Here is a 19,472-nt window from a genome sequence, read left to right as displayed (position 1 = left end):
AAAAAAAAGAAAAGCTTAAAAGGTGTTTGTTCCTCCTCCTTTCTGTCAGGATTAGAAAGTTGTTTAATGTGCCATAAGTATTTCATAAATCAAACACAAATGAACGTGATTAATGGTGACATTGCACACATTTAACTCATTATATGTTACTTCACTTCAAAGTGATTTGCATAAGCTCTCTGCGCTGTATTAAAGGTAAAACAAACTAAGCATCCTAAAAATATTATATTTGTGTCTAATATTTTCCTTTTGGTTTTAGAGATGTAATCTTATATGGAACCTTTTACACCAGATTGAACAAAATCAACTCAAATAGGTTATGTAACACATAACACAAAAAGTGTTTTGTAAACACTTAAAGGAAGAAGAAAAGGTTGCACAATCCAATCATGTGTTAAGGAAAAAGCCTCCATACCTTAAACGTATTTTAATAGTCTATTGTTTTTATAGCACAGAATGTTGTTGACATTGTCTTAATAAAGGAGYTGGGACTCCATTGCACAAGATTAACGTACTATACTGTAGCGCCATTTTTTGTACTGTTTGGATTTGCAAATGTATACCAGAAGTCTAGCCACATGAAAAATGCTGCAGAGAGTAAGTAAATAGAATAAAAGGCAGACATAGCCAAATTAACCCCTATGTACAACCATGCAGTCCAGCATGACTTAGTATTGTTATGTAAGTTAATAAAATACAGAATGTGGTCCTTGAGTGTAATGCAAGTTCACAAAACAAATTACTTTTGTATTTGCACTGTTAGTAAGACAGTAGGCACCAGGGCTAAAAAATGGTCTAGAGCAGTCTCAGTTCTTCTGTAAGCTATTTTGAGAGTAGGACTGTTCTGTGGGCTCTTCTGGCACTGTTGCTCATAAAACCTACTCAATGCCCACTTCTTCCACTATATTACTTCCTAGTCCAGGCTGAGASACGCATAATAAAACCACATAAATTTACACCAGTCAGGTGCTTATACATATACTCATGGAATCCATCAGATAACTTTCTATTTGTTTTTGGCAACCTTGACAGCATTGACCTGTCTTGAAGTATGAGACTAGTTTTTTCTACTCCTCCTGAGCCAGAGTAATACATTTATCTTGGCCTGAAGTCCACAGCAGTGTGTGTTTTTCAGCCTATTTAACTAGATTAACACCTGTCTACCTTTTGCATTTTGTTTTGTTAAGAATARTGCCCTTTTCATAAATTTGAGAGTTAAGTACTAAAAGAAAAGAACCCGTATACCTTTGAATCTATACCCATCAAGGACAGTATCTCAAGAAAAATTGGGTGTCACAATATTTCAAAAATAGTAGTTCTCTTATTTGATCTACTCCAAGACTGTACATTAGCATATATCATGAAAAAGCACATCTCRTTTTGGAAATCAGACCTAGTCTTAATTGAAATATTTGATTTTTTTAAAAAACACATTCGTTTTATATCAAATTTGAAAAAGATTCTTGTATACAGAAAGAACTGTGGAAATAGTTGGCTCAGGTTGTAGAATTTTTATACCACTAAGGATACTTGTTAGCTTTGATTTAAGGAGACAAAGCAATTGAGTAAAAAGGTAGTTGATAATTTATAATACTTAAGGAAATTCAATTATAAGACTGTAAATCTAAGAAGCTTCACGTTTGCTAGGAATGTAGGAATTGCTTTCAGCCAATTACTTATCTGTCAGATTTTGATATCCCTGTCTAAAGGTATAATAAAACCAGACGCCCACACAAGCAATTTGGGTAGACTGAAAGGATATTATAGGAGGAAATGTTTAAAATACATTGCATTACTTTTTTCAACTATCAATCAAGAATATAGTTAAAGTGGAATAGATSACTCTGAGATTTCCTAGTGTAGTTGAATTGGTTTGGTTTGGTTTTCGGTATTCTTACGCAGAGATGGATGTTCCACTTGTACTTCCTCCTTCTTGTACATAGATACGGTTAGAAAAGAACAATGCTAAGGAAGAGGGGAAGAGAATTGTAAAATTACACGTGAGGAGATCATGGAAGCTTTCTGAGCTTAGGTAGAAGCAGGTGTCCCTGTCTCAGATGGAAGCTAGAARAAAAGATTCTGGCGTTCCCTGGCAATGAGGCAGTGGTTTCCACACTTGCAAGAACTCATGCCTCCTTCCTGAAAACTTTAACACAYGCTCATATACGTGCACACACACATCCATCAGTCCCCTCAAGGGCCCAGTCCCAGAACACTTTTCATGTTCATGAAAGACAATATAGCATGATTGAAACAACACCTTGATTAGGGCTCAAGAAAATTTTTGCTGTGAAGATGTTACTTTCGAGAAATTCTTCCAAAACATTTCTCCACCTAGCCTTCTGGGCATTTTTGAAGAGCAAGTTACATATTTATTATAAAAAGCAAATAGATAACAACTTTCCCATGGTTTTCCTAGTGCTTTGTTCATTTTTTTTCATATAAGCCTTTTAATTTTGGGAAGACCATTTAAACTTTCTCTCTGCATGCTCTCAGATAAAATACTGCATGCTGGGACATAAATGTTGAACAAAATTTTGTCCACTTGAGTAAAACATACTCATTTTAATAACAACTACAATATTCTACTACTGGAGGCATAATAATTGAATTCAACTAACTAATTTACTGTGCTGCTTGCTTGTGACTTTTTTTCAGTAAAATTAGGTTTATCAAAGGAAATGTATTTCAAAATATCAGATGCACATTCTTCTTCAAAACATCTAAAATCATTTTCAGTAGTATTACTGCTTTATGCTCTTTCCTGCATGGTGATGAGCTGAGCTTGGTCAATGGGGAACAGATACTACAGCTGCTTTCATTGTGCTCTAAAAGAGTTTTCATTGTGTCACTTTTTTAATATTTATAAAGACACTCCACCATCCTCTCTGTGCTTTTCCCACTAAATGCAAAATTCAATATAATATTCCAAGTCACACTGCAACTCTGCTGTTACTTCTCTGTCTTGATAGTGAATCTTAGACCTCCACAGGAGAAATGATATAACATCCTCAGGTTCAGAGATACTCAATCTCTTTCATGTAACTATTTATGTCGTTTCATTGAGAAGTGAATGCTGTGAATAAGATTGATCAGTTGGGGCTACATAACTGCTAATAATTACACTGCCAAGGRCTGGGCTGGATGTATTGAGGATTTAGGGGTTTTCTTGACAGTATTAATGTTTGTGCTTGTGAGAGGTACAGCATTTTTTCTTTACTCTGTCACCATGTATCAGTAGTAAATGATTGTATTATGTAAATATGTTTGCTGATATCAATATTGTATCTATATACAGATAGAGGATAGGAGCATTGTCACTTGAAAAAAGATACAGATGAATATTGAATTTCTTTTCTTGGGGTATACTCTGTCATTTTCCAACCACTCTTCATACAGGCTATTGAATCAGTGGGTAAATTGTTTTATGAATATCCAGGAGACCAGAGTTACAGTATAATTTAATCAGAATAAGATAGTCTTGTCCTTACAGGACAAGAGGAGAACTTGGGAGATCTGGGTTCAAATCACTGTAGTGTAGCATATTCTCTGAGCTCCTTAGTTGTCTAAACTCACTTTACTGTACTTTCCAGCTGTAATTGTGTAACTATTTTGTCACTATATGTTAAAATTTTCTGCAGAGTTTGCAAGGTTTCTGAAGACAAATTTTTTCTTACTGTTTGTATCAATGGAATATGCTGTGATAACATTTTACAATGATTGAAACTCAAAAATGAAAGAGAATGTTATACACTTATTCTACATAATTTGTCATGTATTCACTAGAAGACGACTGTGGATGATTCCATGTTGCTGTGTCAGAAACTACCTATATTTTCTAGAACATTACATTTGTATGTGTTGCTACGTATGTGTTTGAAGTATGTTGGCTACTTCAGGGGTAGAAAGAACAGAATGACCTGCAAAGCCTTCTCATCAGGATCATGCAGGGAAAAATCGCAAAGGTGGTTGTTCTCTGCAAGGAAAGTGATATAGCACAGTGCCTTTTGTCACTGCGTGGTCATGTACATGAGATGTACAATATTCGCATGACCAAAGAAGAAGGTCTAAGTTAAAAAAGAGAATACATCAAATGAGAATCACCCTTGAAAAACTATTGTACCTTCATTAGTTCCAGTTAGAAATGGCAAACAAGTGTGTGAGCTCTGACTTCAGAACATTTTGCTTCTCCAGTTGAAATAGTTTCTTCTTAGTTGGTAAAAGTTTTAATGTAGTAGAAACTGATTTTCTCTTAAATTAGCCACTCCTGAAAAATAAATAGAACATTGCTCGGTCTCATCATTTGAGTTTTGCTAGCTTGATTGTCCAGGACATATTGGTTATGTTACAGAGGAGAATATTATGCTACAACTATATAAAGAAGATCATCCAATTCTAGATGTTATGGAAATGAATAGTTACTTTTCAATTCAAGAGGATTTATGATCCTATGGGCCTGAAAGTTTGAGCTGTTACTAGTGCATAGAAAAACAGGTCAAGGTTGCTTTTTTGAATGCAGCTGTCTGTCATCTGCATCAGTCAAGGGAAGAGATTCTCTCATTTCATGTAACCACTTGTGAGGATTTCTTTTTCTCTAGTTAAGCTCTTTTAGTCCATTTCTGCTTCTCCTGGTTGTATATTTTATTGCAGCTTGTTGGGGGAAGAGGCCTTGCTAATTCTTATGCTGTCAGTTTCATAAGGAAGGAAAAAATGTGATGGCATGGCCCCTGAGTCTCCCAGCCAAAAAGCAAGCTATATATTTTATATATTAAAGTCAGCTTGATTTCAGGCAGATTCTCCACATATCTTCTTAATTAATATTTGGAATATATTTGTTGGGAAATTAGAGTTCAGATTCTTTAAGAAGAGTGAAATGAGCTCATTTGAAAATGCACACAATAACAAATTGCATCTGTTTGGCTTGATCTAAAACTAGAAAAATAATAGCAATAGTAACTAGCCATACCAAAGGAATAGATTATGAAAAATATTCTCTTCTATATTCTGGAAGAGCAAAAAAATAYAGCTTTAAGGACAAAAGTGTACAAATGCAAGAGCAGATAGAGAAGAAGTGAAAAGAGACTTTATATAGAAATTACTCAAATAYTGTTTTGAGGTTGATTATATAGTCTCCATAATGTCCTGGCTTCTGAAAAATGTGAATCTATCATCATGAAGCTAATGCACACAAGCACATACTTTAGGAGAGGTATTTCCTAAGCATTATGTGCTGTGAACTCTATATACGTGAAGAGAGTTGAGTTTTATTTTTGATTCAGCTCAGACAGAGGATTTGAGCAATGGTGCCTTGTCTTACTCCATTCTGAAAAAWTTAATGATGGGCAATGGCAGGAAGAAGTAGATTTTACCCACAAAGAATGTGATTAACCTCTGTATAAATGATGCAGCATGAAGGAAAGCTTTTTAGAAACAGTATGCAGTATGGTAGAGTTTGATTTTAAAATCACTCCTGAAAATATTTTTATATAATTTCAGTTAAAAGAATAGACTGAAGAAAATTGCCTATGTTTTCCTGAACTTCAGAGGTCTGAGATATAAACACACAAAGTGTGTAAGCATGACCTTAAACCGAAACTGTTGTTATATTAAACAACTGATTCAAAAAGAAACAGGAGACATCAGCCAATTTTTTTGACAAAAAATAAAAATCTTTCTTCCCTATTCAGCTGCAGTGGGAAGTGGTGCCAGTGGCTGCAGGAATTGATTATTTCCCTGAGCTGTTAAGCTGAACCAAAGTCTAGAGCTTTATATCAAACATAGTTGGGCATTATTAATGTATGCATGACGATTTTTTCATGTTCTCATGCAGATATTTTATGTGCTGAAGGTTAAATACTCATAGGCTTTGGAGTTTTAGAGGTATGTTTCTGAAGCGTACTTCTTCATTCAAAAATCTGAAAAGTCTCTGCATTTTTCCTGATTTAGAGAAAAAGAGACTTAGAATTTTATTCACTCCTCCCTCAAAATATGGGACTAGCAGTTATACCTTACATATCTGAATAAGGCTTGAAGATTTTATTCTAGAGGCTTATGACAGAGAAAGTAAAAGAAAAAGAAAACAATGAGAGAAATGAGAAGCAAAAAMGAGAAGAAGATAAATAATAGCAGGATCCAGTAATATCAAGGTGATTTCCTTATGTACTGAAATGGTTCACTGCTATTCTGTTTGTATACTTAGCACCTTATGGTATTCCTCACTGCAGGTTTTCTACTACATTTTCTTCTGTTTTAAATATTGAGTGGTGTTAACTTCTGCATTAGTTACTCTGCTAGCAAAGGCTCTAATGAAATATTTGCCTCCTTTACCAGTTACTCAACCATTTTGTTACCAAAAAAGTATTTTCCAGTGGCTCTCTGAGATTCTTAATCAAGAATAACACAAGGTTTTATCTAAATTCCTAACTTCTCAAACTTGCAGTTGTCCACAGAGATAACTATGAATAGGAGATAAATCCTTGTGTCAGTTTTTGATATCAGAAGCAAATATATTTGAAGTTCTGGAACCCTTAATACTTAATAGAGATGTATGCTTTCTGCTGAGTGTCTGAGCTAACAAGCAAAGGTTTGCCATGGGAAACTTTGTTCTAAAATGGAATCTGTTCTCTTTGTCTCAACTTTATTAGCCCATAATATACAAAGGTAGAAAACAGAAGTATCCAGATTCTGCTCTCAGGTGAGCTGAAATAAGGTAGACCAGTTCTGTTTGCAGTAGCAGTTATTTTTGCTACCATAAAGTTAAAATGTCTGTATTTTTTTTTCTTCTTTTTTTCAAGTTAAAATCAGTTTTTTTCCTTCTTTGGAAGCACACTAACATTTTCATGTAAGCTAAAATTAAGGTGTTAATTTCAATAATGAAATAGTTTTCATAGTTTTAGTAACTGAGATTTTTGGTATGTGCTGGTAGCTTTGATTAGTAGCATCTTTAACCAAAGTCGGCTGTTTGCTTCTGTAGAGCCTGCCTAATGTTCAACTATTCCTATTTTCAGCCCACTGATGTATGAGGCACCTATTTTTTAGCTGTATATTGGACAATTTTGTAACCCTACTTTAACAGTTTTAGTTTTGACAACTTACTGTTGATGTCTGAATAAGTACAAGTAAGAAGTAATTAGTACTATATAAAGATCAGTAAATCCAGATATGGACTGGATGACACACTGGATGATGTTTTCTTTTCCTAGCATCCCAAATGTCAGCAATTCTTTAAATTCATTAAACAAAATTTCATATTATCCTATATTCACTAGTATCACTTCAAGGAAGTGAATTCAACACTAACCAGTGCTTTTTGAATCACTTTGGTTTTGGTAGTCCTGGCTTGGATCCCCGAGCACCTAAATACATTTCTGACCTGCAGTTTCTCCAAATCAAAACCAGAGACTTAAACGGAAGAAAACAAGGCAAGAAAGTAGAAAGGACAAGCAAGTAGAAAAGCAGCGTACAGCCTTATTTGGTTTTCTTTATGCTTTTCTTTTTCTCTTTGCATATTTTTTCCAACCCCAGGTGGTGTCGATCTAAGAAAAAGCCACAAAATAGAGCACAAGTCACAAACATGTCATTGATATCATTGTTCTGTTTTTCACCCTGCCTGCACTGTATCTGTTTTGTGTATATAAAGAGCTGCTGATCAGCAACATTTGTAAGCCTCATATAAATAAAAGGGTTGCAAAAAATGTGATATGACTACTCTGTGTGTGGTGAAGAGTAACACAAAGCAAATCCATTTTAGCATCCCACATGGTCTACAAATGATGAAACTATTTTTATGGAAGAAATTTCTCTTGATTGTTTGCAGTCTGCTTGTCAGGAAGCATATGATTTGGATCATCTCCATATTGCAATTTATACTTGTAATTGATTGTTTACTTTTCCAGAACTGAAGTAACTGGTTACCTGGCAGCCCATCAACAGGAGAGGAAAAAGAAAAAAAAGAGTAGATTTGCTGTAATTGGTATTTCACTGAGTTCTTAGAAAGTCTGCAAGCCTTCTGTTCTTCCAAACATTTTTTTTCTCACATTCTTTTGAAAAAGTGCCCTTTGAATGACTTAACATGAGGAAAAGTTTGGTAAATCCCAAATTAGTACTGAGCCTGTGGGATAAAATTGTAAACTTGTATAAAACACCATATAAATTCGGTTATAATAGCTGTGCAATTCAGATTAGTTTTTTTAAATCTTGGAAAATTGTGTGTGTGTAAGTTTATGTCACACCAATAAATAATCTGTTTTTATTAACTATTAAATTGTTATGTCAGAATACACTGTGATGTCTTTCTACTTTCTTCTGTTCAGACAGTGATCCTGAAGCTTACCGGAATCGGTAGAGATTCTTCCAATAGTTTAAACAAGCTGTAGGTTAGGTTTGTTATAGGGAAGAGAGGCTTCGAAGCTGTGAAAGAGGTTAACAAGCTCAGYGTTATCATGGCCATCACATCATTTCAATAAAAGCCATGAGTGGACATGTTATGAAAATGCTTCTTCAAGTTAGAAAATTAGCACAGCTGAGRCTGTTATTTATACTGTTAGGACACTGGGCTCTTAACACATGCTTTTGCAACCGCAGAAGCTCAGCTGTAAATCCTTTTCTGAAATCTTTCACAGGGGCTGTTGCTTTACTTCTTAGTGATGAATAATGCAATCCTGACTGAGCTTCGCATCTATGGTAGTACTGTATCTTTAAGGGTATTTTTGTACTAGTTATCTGTAAGTTGCTAGTTTGACACTGAATTGATCTTACTATCTCTTGAACCTTTAAAAGTGAAAACTTTTCTAACATGATTTAGACAATTTCTGGCCCATGGACAGGGGGGTTGAACCAAATGATCTCCAACCTCAACTCTTCTATGAATTTTTCACAGATTATCGTGCRGTGCCTTTGTTTAATGGGATAGCACAGATTAAGCATAGAACAGGTGACTGGACTTAGAAAAGAAGTTGAAGCAGGCAAAGAAGATACCCATGGTATGAAATTTAAAGATAGACACAATGGTGCAGGTATGCAAATTGACTGAAAGAGAAGGTGGTAACACCGGTGGAGCAGAAGTGAGATGAAAGCATTTGTAAGTTTGTGGCTGTACTCATAGATGCCAATAAGCGATTTCATAGATGCYGAGATTTCAGCTTGGATAAAGGAGTTAAGAGTGAAATAGAAAGCAAGATATGCAGATTGTTAGCATAGAGAARCAGTTCATTTGGTATTTTGGATGATGTTAGCTGGTGATATGGTAGAGAACAGAAAGAAGGATTGAGTCTAGTGTCTTGGGAAACTCCATGGGCAGGTGGAGCAGGGATAAAGACAGTACTCCAAAGGAACAGATATGGCAGTAGGAAGAAGAAAATCACTGTTTTTCTTTAGGTTTCTGATTTTATAGTTTTTTGTGAACTTTGTGATTTGGCACTAGAGTAAGCATATGAAACACAGAAGAAAAGCTTAATTTTTATAGAAAATATTAAGTGTTTATAAAACTATGTAAGAAGGTATAAGAAAAATGTAATTGTTTTAGAGTTTTATAAAATGAGTAGGATTCAGTGACAAATATTGCTTTTGTTTTTACATGCAGTTTACTTTTAAAACTTCTGCTCATAGTATTTTATTTTCTACAGAATGAGATTTAAAAAGCAAAGGTAAAATYTTCAGTTCCTAAATATTTAATAATCAAATTGTAGATACTTAGYGTAAAAGTGTTGTTACACAACGAGCATTTTCCTCTGATTATAAATTGGTTTAGAAGCATAATTTAGAGTTGAATAGTGTGAAGTACAGTTAATGAAACAACAATATGAATGAATTGGTTAAAAGAAAATATAGGATTAATATCCAGAAAAAAGTCRCGAATGACATTTATGTAGGCACGAAGTTTGTTTTTCAAGTTAAGAGGTTGAAAGCAAGTTGCTGGATACATTAAAAATGCGTACAATGTGTTGTAGGCCATAGTCCTGAATTGGCTCAGGTGTGGAGTACGTGCTTTARTTTTTTCCATCTTAAATGTTTATACTTTTTGAGTCTACATAGAGACTTAGTTTCTAATTCCTCCATCTACTGTGAGAACCTCTTGTGTTAATGCTGTTCAAAAACAGATGTAGTTTGACCTAACAGACAAAGATAAATTGTTGCTTGCTTAAAGATGCTTTTCTCCTTATGATTAATTGCTGAATGGGTGACAAATTGACTTGGACGCTTTTACCCAAGTCACTTACATCTCATGTATTAATTTCTTTGCTTGATTACCAATAGAGATGTACATTTATATTGTAATATGGAGTATGTATTCATAACAAAAAACAGACTCTTCCTGACATATTGTAATGCATTTGCCATAAAGAATATAYAAGCCTGTATATCTTGCTGCCATAAGGCATTTCATAAAATCAGTGACTGGATATTAGCCCATATATTTGACATAGTGGGCACTAATGTAGCTGTTCAAGATTTTAAAGCAGTGAAAAGTTGTTTATCTTATTGGACTGAATTCTCTGATAAGGATTTCTGAATGCTGAGATTTCTGCATGTATGGGACAGAAAATCTGGCTCATACTTAGCAGGGTGCAATTGCACTGGCTCAGGGACTTTGGATGAGCAAGATCAGCAATGTAGATTAAGGCACGTGAGCCTCATCTGCTGTAATTTACATCGAGGACAGATGTTTTCCAAAACATTCCTTTGTCATGTCATTGGCCTGAGTACAGCTCTATCTATTGTAAAATCAGCATTGTCATCTCTTTACACAGTGTAGATTGAGCTTTGGGAAAGGCTGGGGATATCRGTAAAAGAGAAGTTTTGAAATGTTTAAGAGGGAGAGTTATCTAAGTCCATCTAAARTCAAGCAGTATTTGGTACTTCAACATTTGAAATAGGTTTATAAATCAGTACCAATAGCTTTCTAAAGAGAGTATCTTCTCATTCATTGTGTGGCTTTTCATTAGTCACTCTCTTGGTCTTTACATCTAAGCTCATTATCTTTTCACTTTCTGCTCAGTAAGATGAAGACCRAGGCTACACTAATAGTGGAACTAGGTGTTTCCTTATTTTTATTGAAAAGAGTAAAATACAGCTTTTAGACCTAAGCTTTTAAGATATTAAGCATTTTAACTTTAATGTGCCTTAGTTCAGAAAATGATCTCTCAGTCTTTCCCTTTACTTCTGTTTCTTTATTTACTGAGGCTAACAAAGACATGGTAGTATAAAAAAGCAGTATATCACATTATTTTTGTAAGTCTAATGCAATTGCATGTTTTGGCTACTCTTACACACACATACAGTTCATCGTACATACCTTTTCTGGTGCTGTGTATAATTCTTGCAAATACAAAGTTCTCTGTTCCCATATAACATAATTAGCTGATAAAGTCAAAGAGGTAAATATATGCAGGAATATCTCTTTGTGGTTGAAATTCTTCTATTTTAGTGTGATATGATAAATTTGGAAGCAAATGTTTCATGGAAGATACGTCAGGTTGCGTGTTTGTGGTGGTCACCCCGGTTTGCCTAAGAAGGCCACATCTCCATTCAGGTTCAGTTCGGATACCCTAATATAGGTGTTTGGTGCCATTTGAGAGGCCTTAGAGGGTCTGAGCCATAAGCCTCATAGTTGTATCATGGGATCTGTAGATCCCAAGACAGCAGTCAGAAGCTTGATGGGATTGCCAGGGCATCTCAAATATCACTAGAAACTCCTGGTTAGGTGAATACATTGGGCTTTTGATGGTAGTTTGGTAGCTAGTAGTTCTGGTTGTTGTTTTCCTTGATATCTTCAAAAGTAATTCAGCAGCAAAGCTGCTCCTCTGCTGCTGTCCCAAAGCACTGACAGCCCTTGAAAAAAATAATTTCAGTATATCCATTTCTCATGTTTCCGTAATAGTTATGTTACTGCTGAGAAGAGCAGATTTTTAGAATTTCAGGTGTGTTTCAGATACTGTTCAACTTTAAACAAGGTGAAAACAAATCAAATAGAAACATTTGTTTCTAGAGAGACTCAGATAACAATGTAAGGCAACCATTTTAATGGAGAATTTTCAGAAAGAGAAAGTTAAGACATTCTTTCCTCACGCTTTCCACACCCTTATTTCACCTCATGCTGAATGCCCTTGCCAAGAACTGAAGTATTTYATTTTTATGTAGGATATTTAATTTGCTAATTACATAGTCTCTCTTTTTCTGACATTCCATGAAATTCTACACAAATAATTATATTAATTGCCATAATATAGAAGTGATCTACTAATTTATATTTGTTAAAAATCGATTAGTGTTTAAGCAGTTGTTTATATATTTCAAAGAAACTTTTGGTTTTACTCAGAACTCTGCATCTGTGTTTCTTTCCCTTAGATTGAGGAGGATACGTGGCAGAAATACTATCTGGAAGGAGTTGCAAATGAAATGTATACAGAATATCTATCTAGTGCCTTTGTGGGTTTGTCCTTCCCTGCAGTTTGTGAGTAAGTAGAAATATATGTTAATAGGAATAATTATTTGCCTGCTCTCAAGTTAAATCAAAGGTTTCCATAGGAGACATTCACACTCTGTTACAGTCCTAATATTGTTGCTGCATCAGGTGGGATCCAAAAAAGTAAACATTAAAGCAATCGCTGCATGGAAGTTTTCCGTTTTAATGSCTGTTCGTAGAAGTGATTTGGAACTAAATGATAATAAATGAAATCCTAGATATTTTCAGTGTTGAACAAATTAATGAGTAATCCATTCAAATTGATTTATTTATTTGTAAATGCAATCTTATTGTTTCTTCTAATGATTCCCATTCTTTGAATAGTATTTGGCAATGTCACCGTCTTGGCTTATGTCCCATTTCAGGGAAGTTATTCATTAACTGAAGCAGATGTAATGGAGTTATATATACTGTAAGTGATGTGGCATCCAGCATTCTATGGAACTGGTTGCAGTACACTTTTAACAAATGAAACATATCGGAGAAAATATATCTGTTCTGTAATGAACAGAATATCTGAATATTATGCCATAGCATAAGCCATAATACTGTGTTATTTCCAGAAAATCCTTATTTCTCCTAGAAACATTGTGTTAGAGAGATGCATGTGCACAATGTTTCTAGGATAAATATCTTTTCACAGACATAGTCAGGACAGTTTAGCACAGTCAGATTCCCTCTTCTGTTGATACTGTTCTCTATCACAGCCATACCAAGAGGTCCCAACAGAGACTGTGGACCACTTTTTCTAGGGCCTGTTCAGAGCAGAGTCTGTTTCTTATTAGGCATTTCATTGATGTCTAACTAGATAACACAGAAAAACTTCTACAGACTCCATTCTTAGAGCAGGAAATAGARGAGGAAGTAAGATAGTATCTTGTATGTAAAGCAGAATGGCTTTGCTTTAATTCCTCTCACTTGTGCCCTTTCCTGATTTTTGCAGTGTAGTATAGGTTATGGCATAAGAATGAGGAAAAAAACAACTATTAGGTAAATGTTAGCAATTAGAAAATCTGGCTTTTTCTGGCATATAGCTAGCCCAGAGTCAACTCTTCAGTTTGCTGATAGATTGAAGGGACTCRCAGTCCATCTCTCCACTGTGTTAACTAGACTATGACTGGGTAATTGAGGGAAAATGTTTATTACTGTAAGCAGAAACCTTTGACTGGGTATCAGTAAACAGAAAATCTCAAAAGATACTCTAGAATTGTATGTTATACTCAGAAAGGGTAATATGTCCTATTTGCACCAATTAGAATAATGAAAACTAAATCTTCCTGGCAAAACCATTGTCAAAAACAGCTGAGTTTTCATGAGTTCTAGAAACTTGTGACTGAGAATGTATTTGACATAAAGCTGCCTTTCATTTAACATAGAGCTGAGATAAAATAATAAAGAAAGGTCATCTAGTGAGATTATGAATGTCCCAAAATGTTGTAACTCTCTTCAAGCATTTGATTATCTAGAAGCTTAATTACCTGTGTTTTTAATTTAAATTAAATTCTTTAGTTTTAAATTAAAGAAAAAGCTGTAACTCAAATTTATCAGCAGTTTGGTGATACTCATTTCAGGTTATTTAAAGCACAGTGACAATTAAAAGGTAGTGTTAAATGTTATGTATCGCTGGATTTGGTGCATACGTATTTTCATTGCAGTAAGAATTGGCTATTCGGTTTCCAGCTGACACAAGAAACAGCAAGAAGTGCTTTACACTGGTTTGCGGATAGGAAATAAAATCAGTGGACGGTCTTAGTGTGATCAACTACTTACAAAATGTAAAAACCTTAAGAAAAGTTTTTCTAATCTAGCTTTTAAAATTCATGTAGTTGATGACATTTTAAAAACTGTAACTGAAAGAGATGTGCTGTTCCCTCAGGTTATTGGTCTTGATTGCCAGTCTAGAAACCTGATTCTTTGGTAAATAGGCTGTCATTTGGTTTAGACAATAAGCATAAATAGGGTGCAGAAACAGCTGTTATTTTACTAGAACTAGGACACGCAGTGTTTTAGAAGAATTTCAGGCTTTTGACTTCAACACAAAGGGGAAGGGTGAGACTGACATTGAAGTAGCAGCGAGTAACAGTTGGCAAGTTTTATTTATAACACTATTTGTGTGTGTGTGTATGTGTGTGCTATGTGAATATATTCCCACAAATATATTTCTAATACATGAACGTAATTTATATCATTCTGTGCCCTTGGTTCTTCTTGGACCAGAAGTGGATGATGCTGAGTAAAGAGGAAGGTGATCTGTGTTCCTCTTTTCAAAGCGCAGGGTCTTCTAGTGGGCCTTACAGTGATGATTAATGCCAGGCTAACTTCCATCCAGRTTCTTGATCTGCCATTCTCCACACAAAAGTTTTCCTAGTGAGGGCTGGGACATGCCCTATGGATCCTCACTTGACCTAGTAGTAGAAACAGTATATGAGAGGTGTCCATGTCTTTTAATATATGTTAGATTTACTATTGGTTCTGATTTTGAAGTCGTTCATTCAGTCAAGTGTCATAGCCATTTTTTGATATGCAAGAAAGCTCTGCCTTTGCACTGTTTATTGTATCATGGTTTATATCATGCTGTAACCATGGCATATATTCCCATGATAGTCATGATGTTTTCTTTACTCTTTGATAACAGCCCATGTTTGAGATGCTGATCTCGGATGTCTTAGCAACATCACTGTCCTGACAAAGGAGAATTGAGCTRGCCAAGTAGGGGACACCCAGCATTTGTCTTCAGTCTCTAACAGCTCCCGGGCAGATAATTCTCTTTGGAGTCTATTTGCAGTAGTACCACTTCTCAGTCTGAGACTGACTCAAAACTAAACCAGAGTCTTTCACAGAACAGRATATTATGGGCTACCTGCCACTGTCAAGTTCGTGCTTCTGTCATTGGATAATTCTCTTCAGCTAGTTGGTTTCTGTCGTATCTCAGAGGATGCGGTAAACCTTAGTCACTTTTGTACTCTTGAGGCTGAATCCACACATACGTCTGTTGCAGTTYGATACCTCTCTGAAGCAGTGAAGCTGTAGTTTCAGTTGATAGCAGTTATATTAGCAGCTTTTTCCCATATCCAGGATGTTACTGGCAGTTGCAGACGTGTCAATTTTTAGACTTCTCAAGCCTAAGCTCAGGTAATGGCCAAGTCAACCTGTAGATTTACATGGTTTCAAATGAAGCTTCCCATCTTTTGACTTCATCTGAGTATCCTAGAGAAGCCTTTCATATTGTACACTATCCTCCCAGCTCTCTGAGAAAGCCTGCTTTGAGTCTGCACAAAAATGGCCGACCATCCCCACTACTCTCACCCAACCATTTAGGCACACACATGASCCATCAAGGTGCAAACATGAAAACAGAGATTTTAATTCCTCCTGTGCTTCATAAGTTTGGCCCAGTGGGATAGCAAGCCCCAAGTGCAAAGTTCAAAGTAAATGAACTTCAGTAAGGAGTTTAGGAAGTTGACAAGGATGAAAAGGCTGCATCAGTAGGAAAGTATCTAGAGATCAGCATGGAGGCCTTAGGACTTYCCAGAGTTTGTTCTTTTTTCTCTAGTTAAAATTATGGAGGCTTATRTTACCATTAAAAATTCAGCAATTACCAATTGCTTACACCACCATAGTTTGCCTGTCCTTCGTACCTGCAATAGTTATAGCCTAAAGTATAGTAGGTTAGTAATTAYTGGCCAAATTCTGGTTTATTAATACAAAACTCTGTATAAGCCTTACAGCTATGTTTCCTGCTCCTATCTAAAAAATAGCTATATAATATTAGCTAATTTTATAAAGCAAGTGTGACTTATTTGTGCTTCGATTCTTCAGTAGAACTCCTGTGGGAACATTTCCCTTAATCACTGTTCTTACTCCAATATTTTTATGTTTACTAGGAGGCCAGAAAGAACAGTATAATCATAGATCCTTGTTGGAGGTTAAGAGCTCTGTGTTGACATTTCTTATGTTCATTGTTTGCCTAACAGACTGATATGTCACCAATGAGAAACAGTTAAATATTCAGCTGACGTTCTCACTACCCTCCTAGTAATGGTAGTGGTATTCACTGCTATGAGCAGCAAATTTATTTGTTCACCTGCTGTTTCTTTTGTCAGCTACCATTGACTGACTTGAACTGGTACAAACACTTAATTTCTATTAAATGCCTGTGTGTGTATTTATGTAGGGAGCAACATGTGTGTAGAGACTGACTTATGTTACTATATTATTATTTATGAAATGACTTAGGAAACCCCTAGACTAGAGCCTGATCTTTATCAGGATCCACTCATATTCTCTATATGCTTCTGTACTAAAAAGTATGCATGGTATTCTGTAGTCCYTCCAGATGTCTACTTTTTCCACTATATGAATTACTTACTGTTCTTGTAGCAGTCTTGTTCCAGTCATGTTTTTGTTTTTTTAATGTTTGTATTAGATCTAAAGAGAGCTCTGTCTCTTTGGACTGCTTTATGCAGACCTAAACCTACTGTGGTCTTTTTTATTTTTCTCATCCAATCTCCTGRAACTTAGTAGGTGGCTTTTCCACCTGTTCTGATTCTTTGGATGAGCCTGTGCTATCTAGGTCTCCTTTCTCCAACAACTAAAAAGTCTTTGTCCACTGCTATGCATAAATGATAGTCAGCAAAGGTATTGATAAAAACTTTCTTAAATCTATAGAACAGGTGCATAAAAGACACCTACCAAAGCCTCAACTGCTGCCCATCATAGAGCTAATAGTTYGTTCTTCTGCTGCTCCACTATTGATGGGAATCTAGCCTGCTGTAACCTCCAATTAGAAGAACATTCAAAGACTGGGGGACATGCACCTTTTCCAGATATTCCCCATGATGAGCTTACACAGATAAAGCTGCCTCATATCATCATTTAGCAAAGCACAATAAAAGAGATGAAACCTGCAGATTATCTTTCAGAAACATCAAGGAAATGTTTACTGAAGTACTAAAATATATTTGAAATGTTGCTGTGCAGATGCAGTATTCATTGTTTAATACTTTTCATCAGTTTCAGATCTGTCTCTGATGCATCTGTTGGAACCTGACTCTGTCTAAAGAAATAAAAAGTTGCATTTTTCAGTGCTTTTTCAATAAGCATGAAGAACATTTTCTGTGCATTGAATCYGGCAATGGATATTTCTTTGCAGTCAATGATTCATCACCTGTAAAATATAAAAGCTAATTGTGTTTCATTTTATTGTTGAGATGGGGTTAGACCTGAAAAATAGCTTGAATATGTAGTATCCATATGTAGTGGAGACTCTGGTTAAAATTCTAATCTGACATGGAACTGCTAGTGCCCACTTGGATAAGGACTGAACTTTTGCTAGTGAGGTTCATTTTTCATTATGTTAATGATTCCATGAGCTCAGTGGATTTACTCCTAGTCTACATCAATGCAAAATATATAGCAGTCACAGATCCAGAAACAGCTGCACAATTACGTATGTGCACACACAGCCATACTTTTTGACTCTTTATTTGCTTTTAGGACTTCTTTTCTTTTCTCAGGTTTCTCAAACTTTCTTTGTTTTCGTTTTACAGTTTAACAATAAGTTAATAGTTCTATAAGATAAAAAACAGGATAAGTGGAAACAATTGCATTAGTAGGTAAACACTTCTTGAATAAATTTTCCAGGGGTGGTAGCTAAAATATTCCTCCTGACGTACGTAAAACTACAGGAGACAGCTATTGCAACATCTTCTGTTGTTGCTGTATTATGTATATGATAGATTTTGTCCAGTGGCTTTATATCACATAGAATTTCTAATTTCACATTTGTTAGCCATGAGACAGCTTTGTTCCACAGAATTCACCCTTTCACTGTTATAAAGGGGAAGATCTATTCCTTCCTATAACTTGACGTCTGCTTTTCTGTAGCAGAACTAAAAGGTTTTGACATTTCTAAAGAAAAAGTAGAAGTGTACGTAATGATCTAGTAACACACCTGTAAAGTAAACCTCAAATACTGTAAGAACACTCCCCCAAACCCTGCTAAACAGCTTTACACTTTAGACTGGATTTTTGCCAGTTGCATATGTTTCCAGATTAACTGATTCTAAATTTAATAAACCACATTAACTGCAACGATTTTGGATATTGCTGCTCCAYAGAGGTAATGTACCTGAATCTGTCATCCTTTGAACTCTTAAAAAACAGAGCATACTAGTAAGCACAAAGGAGAGAACCAGTCTCCACACTGCTTTAACTTCAAGAGCTGAGCATAAAGAGTAGTTTGAAAGAACCGAAAACAACGTATTTATAAAATAATTCCAATACTGTACATATTTTTCTCAACTTGAGACACTGCTATACATTTCTTTATCAAGAACGATATTTTTCCATGTATTTTTCATTAGATGAATAATGACATAATTTATCCTTTATCAAAATATTTATGATAACAGCAGCAGAACCAAGGGATGCAAATAGACTGAAAACATTTTTTTTCCTCTGGACTCTTATCTAGTCCTATGTTGAAAGTAGTCCCAACAAATAGATTATTTTTTCTGAAGGTCAGTTATAAATTATATGTAATGTAAAAGCTTTCACTCTAAGAGTAATACTTGAAAAGAAATAATTACTATGTAGTAGATTTTCTAATTAAAATTCGTTATGTACTTGATAGGGCATTCAATAACTAATAACTAATCAAGATTATATCTTCATGTTTTGCTACATGAAAAAAGGAGGGTGATAATTTCTGTAAATTTGTCATTATCTCAGTACTGTCATGTAAAAATAATACAGCAGGTGTCTATGTCTAATTTATGCCAATGACCAGTCAAAAAGGCTGGTATAGTGGCATAACCAATTTATTTCTCTCTAGGTAGATTGAAACCGTTGGATTCAAATTCTTAAGAGCCTTTGCTCATGAAAATCTGTGTTCATCTGTACTTGGCAGATGATACTAGCAGTTAAAAAATAAAATAGAAATTAAAACTTCCCATACTGTCATTGACAATTTTCTTGGCCTCTGCATAATAATTACTTGGGATAGAAA

The 19,472-nt window shown here is 35.2% G+C and overlaps 1 protein-coding gene across 8 annotated transcripts in view; it reads left to right on the top strand.

Annotated features, from left to right (window-relative positions):
* KCNMA1 (potassium calcium-activated channel subfamily M alpha 1) overlaps nucleotides 1-19,472 on the top strand; it is a 516,194-nt gene that overhangs the window by 377,066 nt on the left and 119,656 nt on the right. For all 8 annotated transcript variants that reach the window (XM_085312304.1, XM_085312302.1, XM_085312303.1 and 5 more), the window contains one exon: nucleotides 12,346-12,455. In XM_085312304.1, the coding sequence (XP_085168430.1) occupies nucleotides 12,346-12,455 (110 nt within the window). The remainder of the gene's footprint in view (nucleotides 1-12,345; nucleotides 12,456-19,472) is intronic.

The sequence above is a fragment of the Rhea americana genome, unplaced genomic scaffold (genome assembly GCF_003343005.1).
Source record: "Rhea americana isolate MKP2758 unplaced genomic scaffold, rheAme1 scaffold_36, whole genome shotgun sequence".
NCBI classification, from domain to species: Eukaryota; Metazoa; Chordata; class Aves; order Rheiformes; family Rheidae; genus Rhea; species Rhea americana.
The sequence above is the reverse complement of the archived record's forward strand: the minus strand, read 5'-3'. Positions and strand labels throughout refer to the sequence as shown.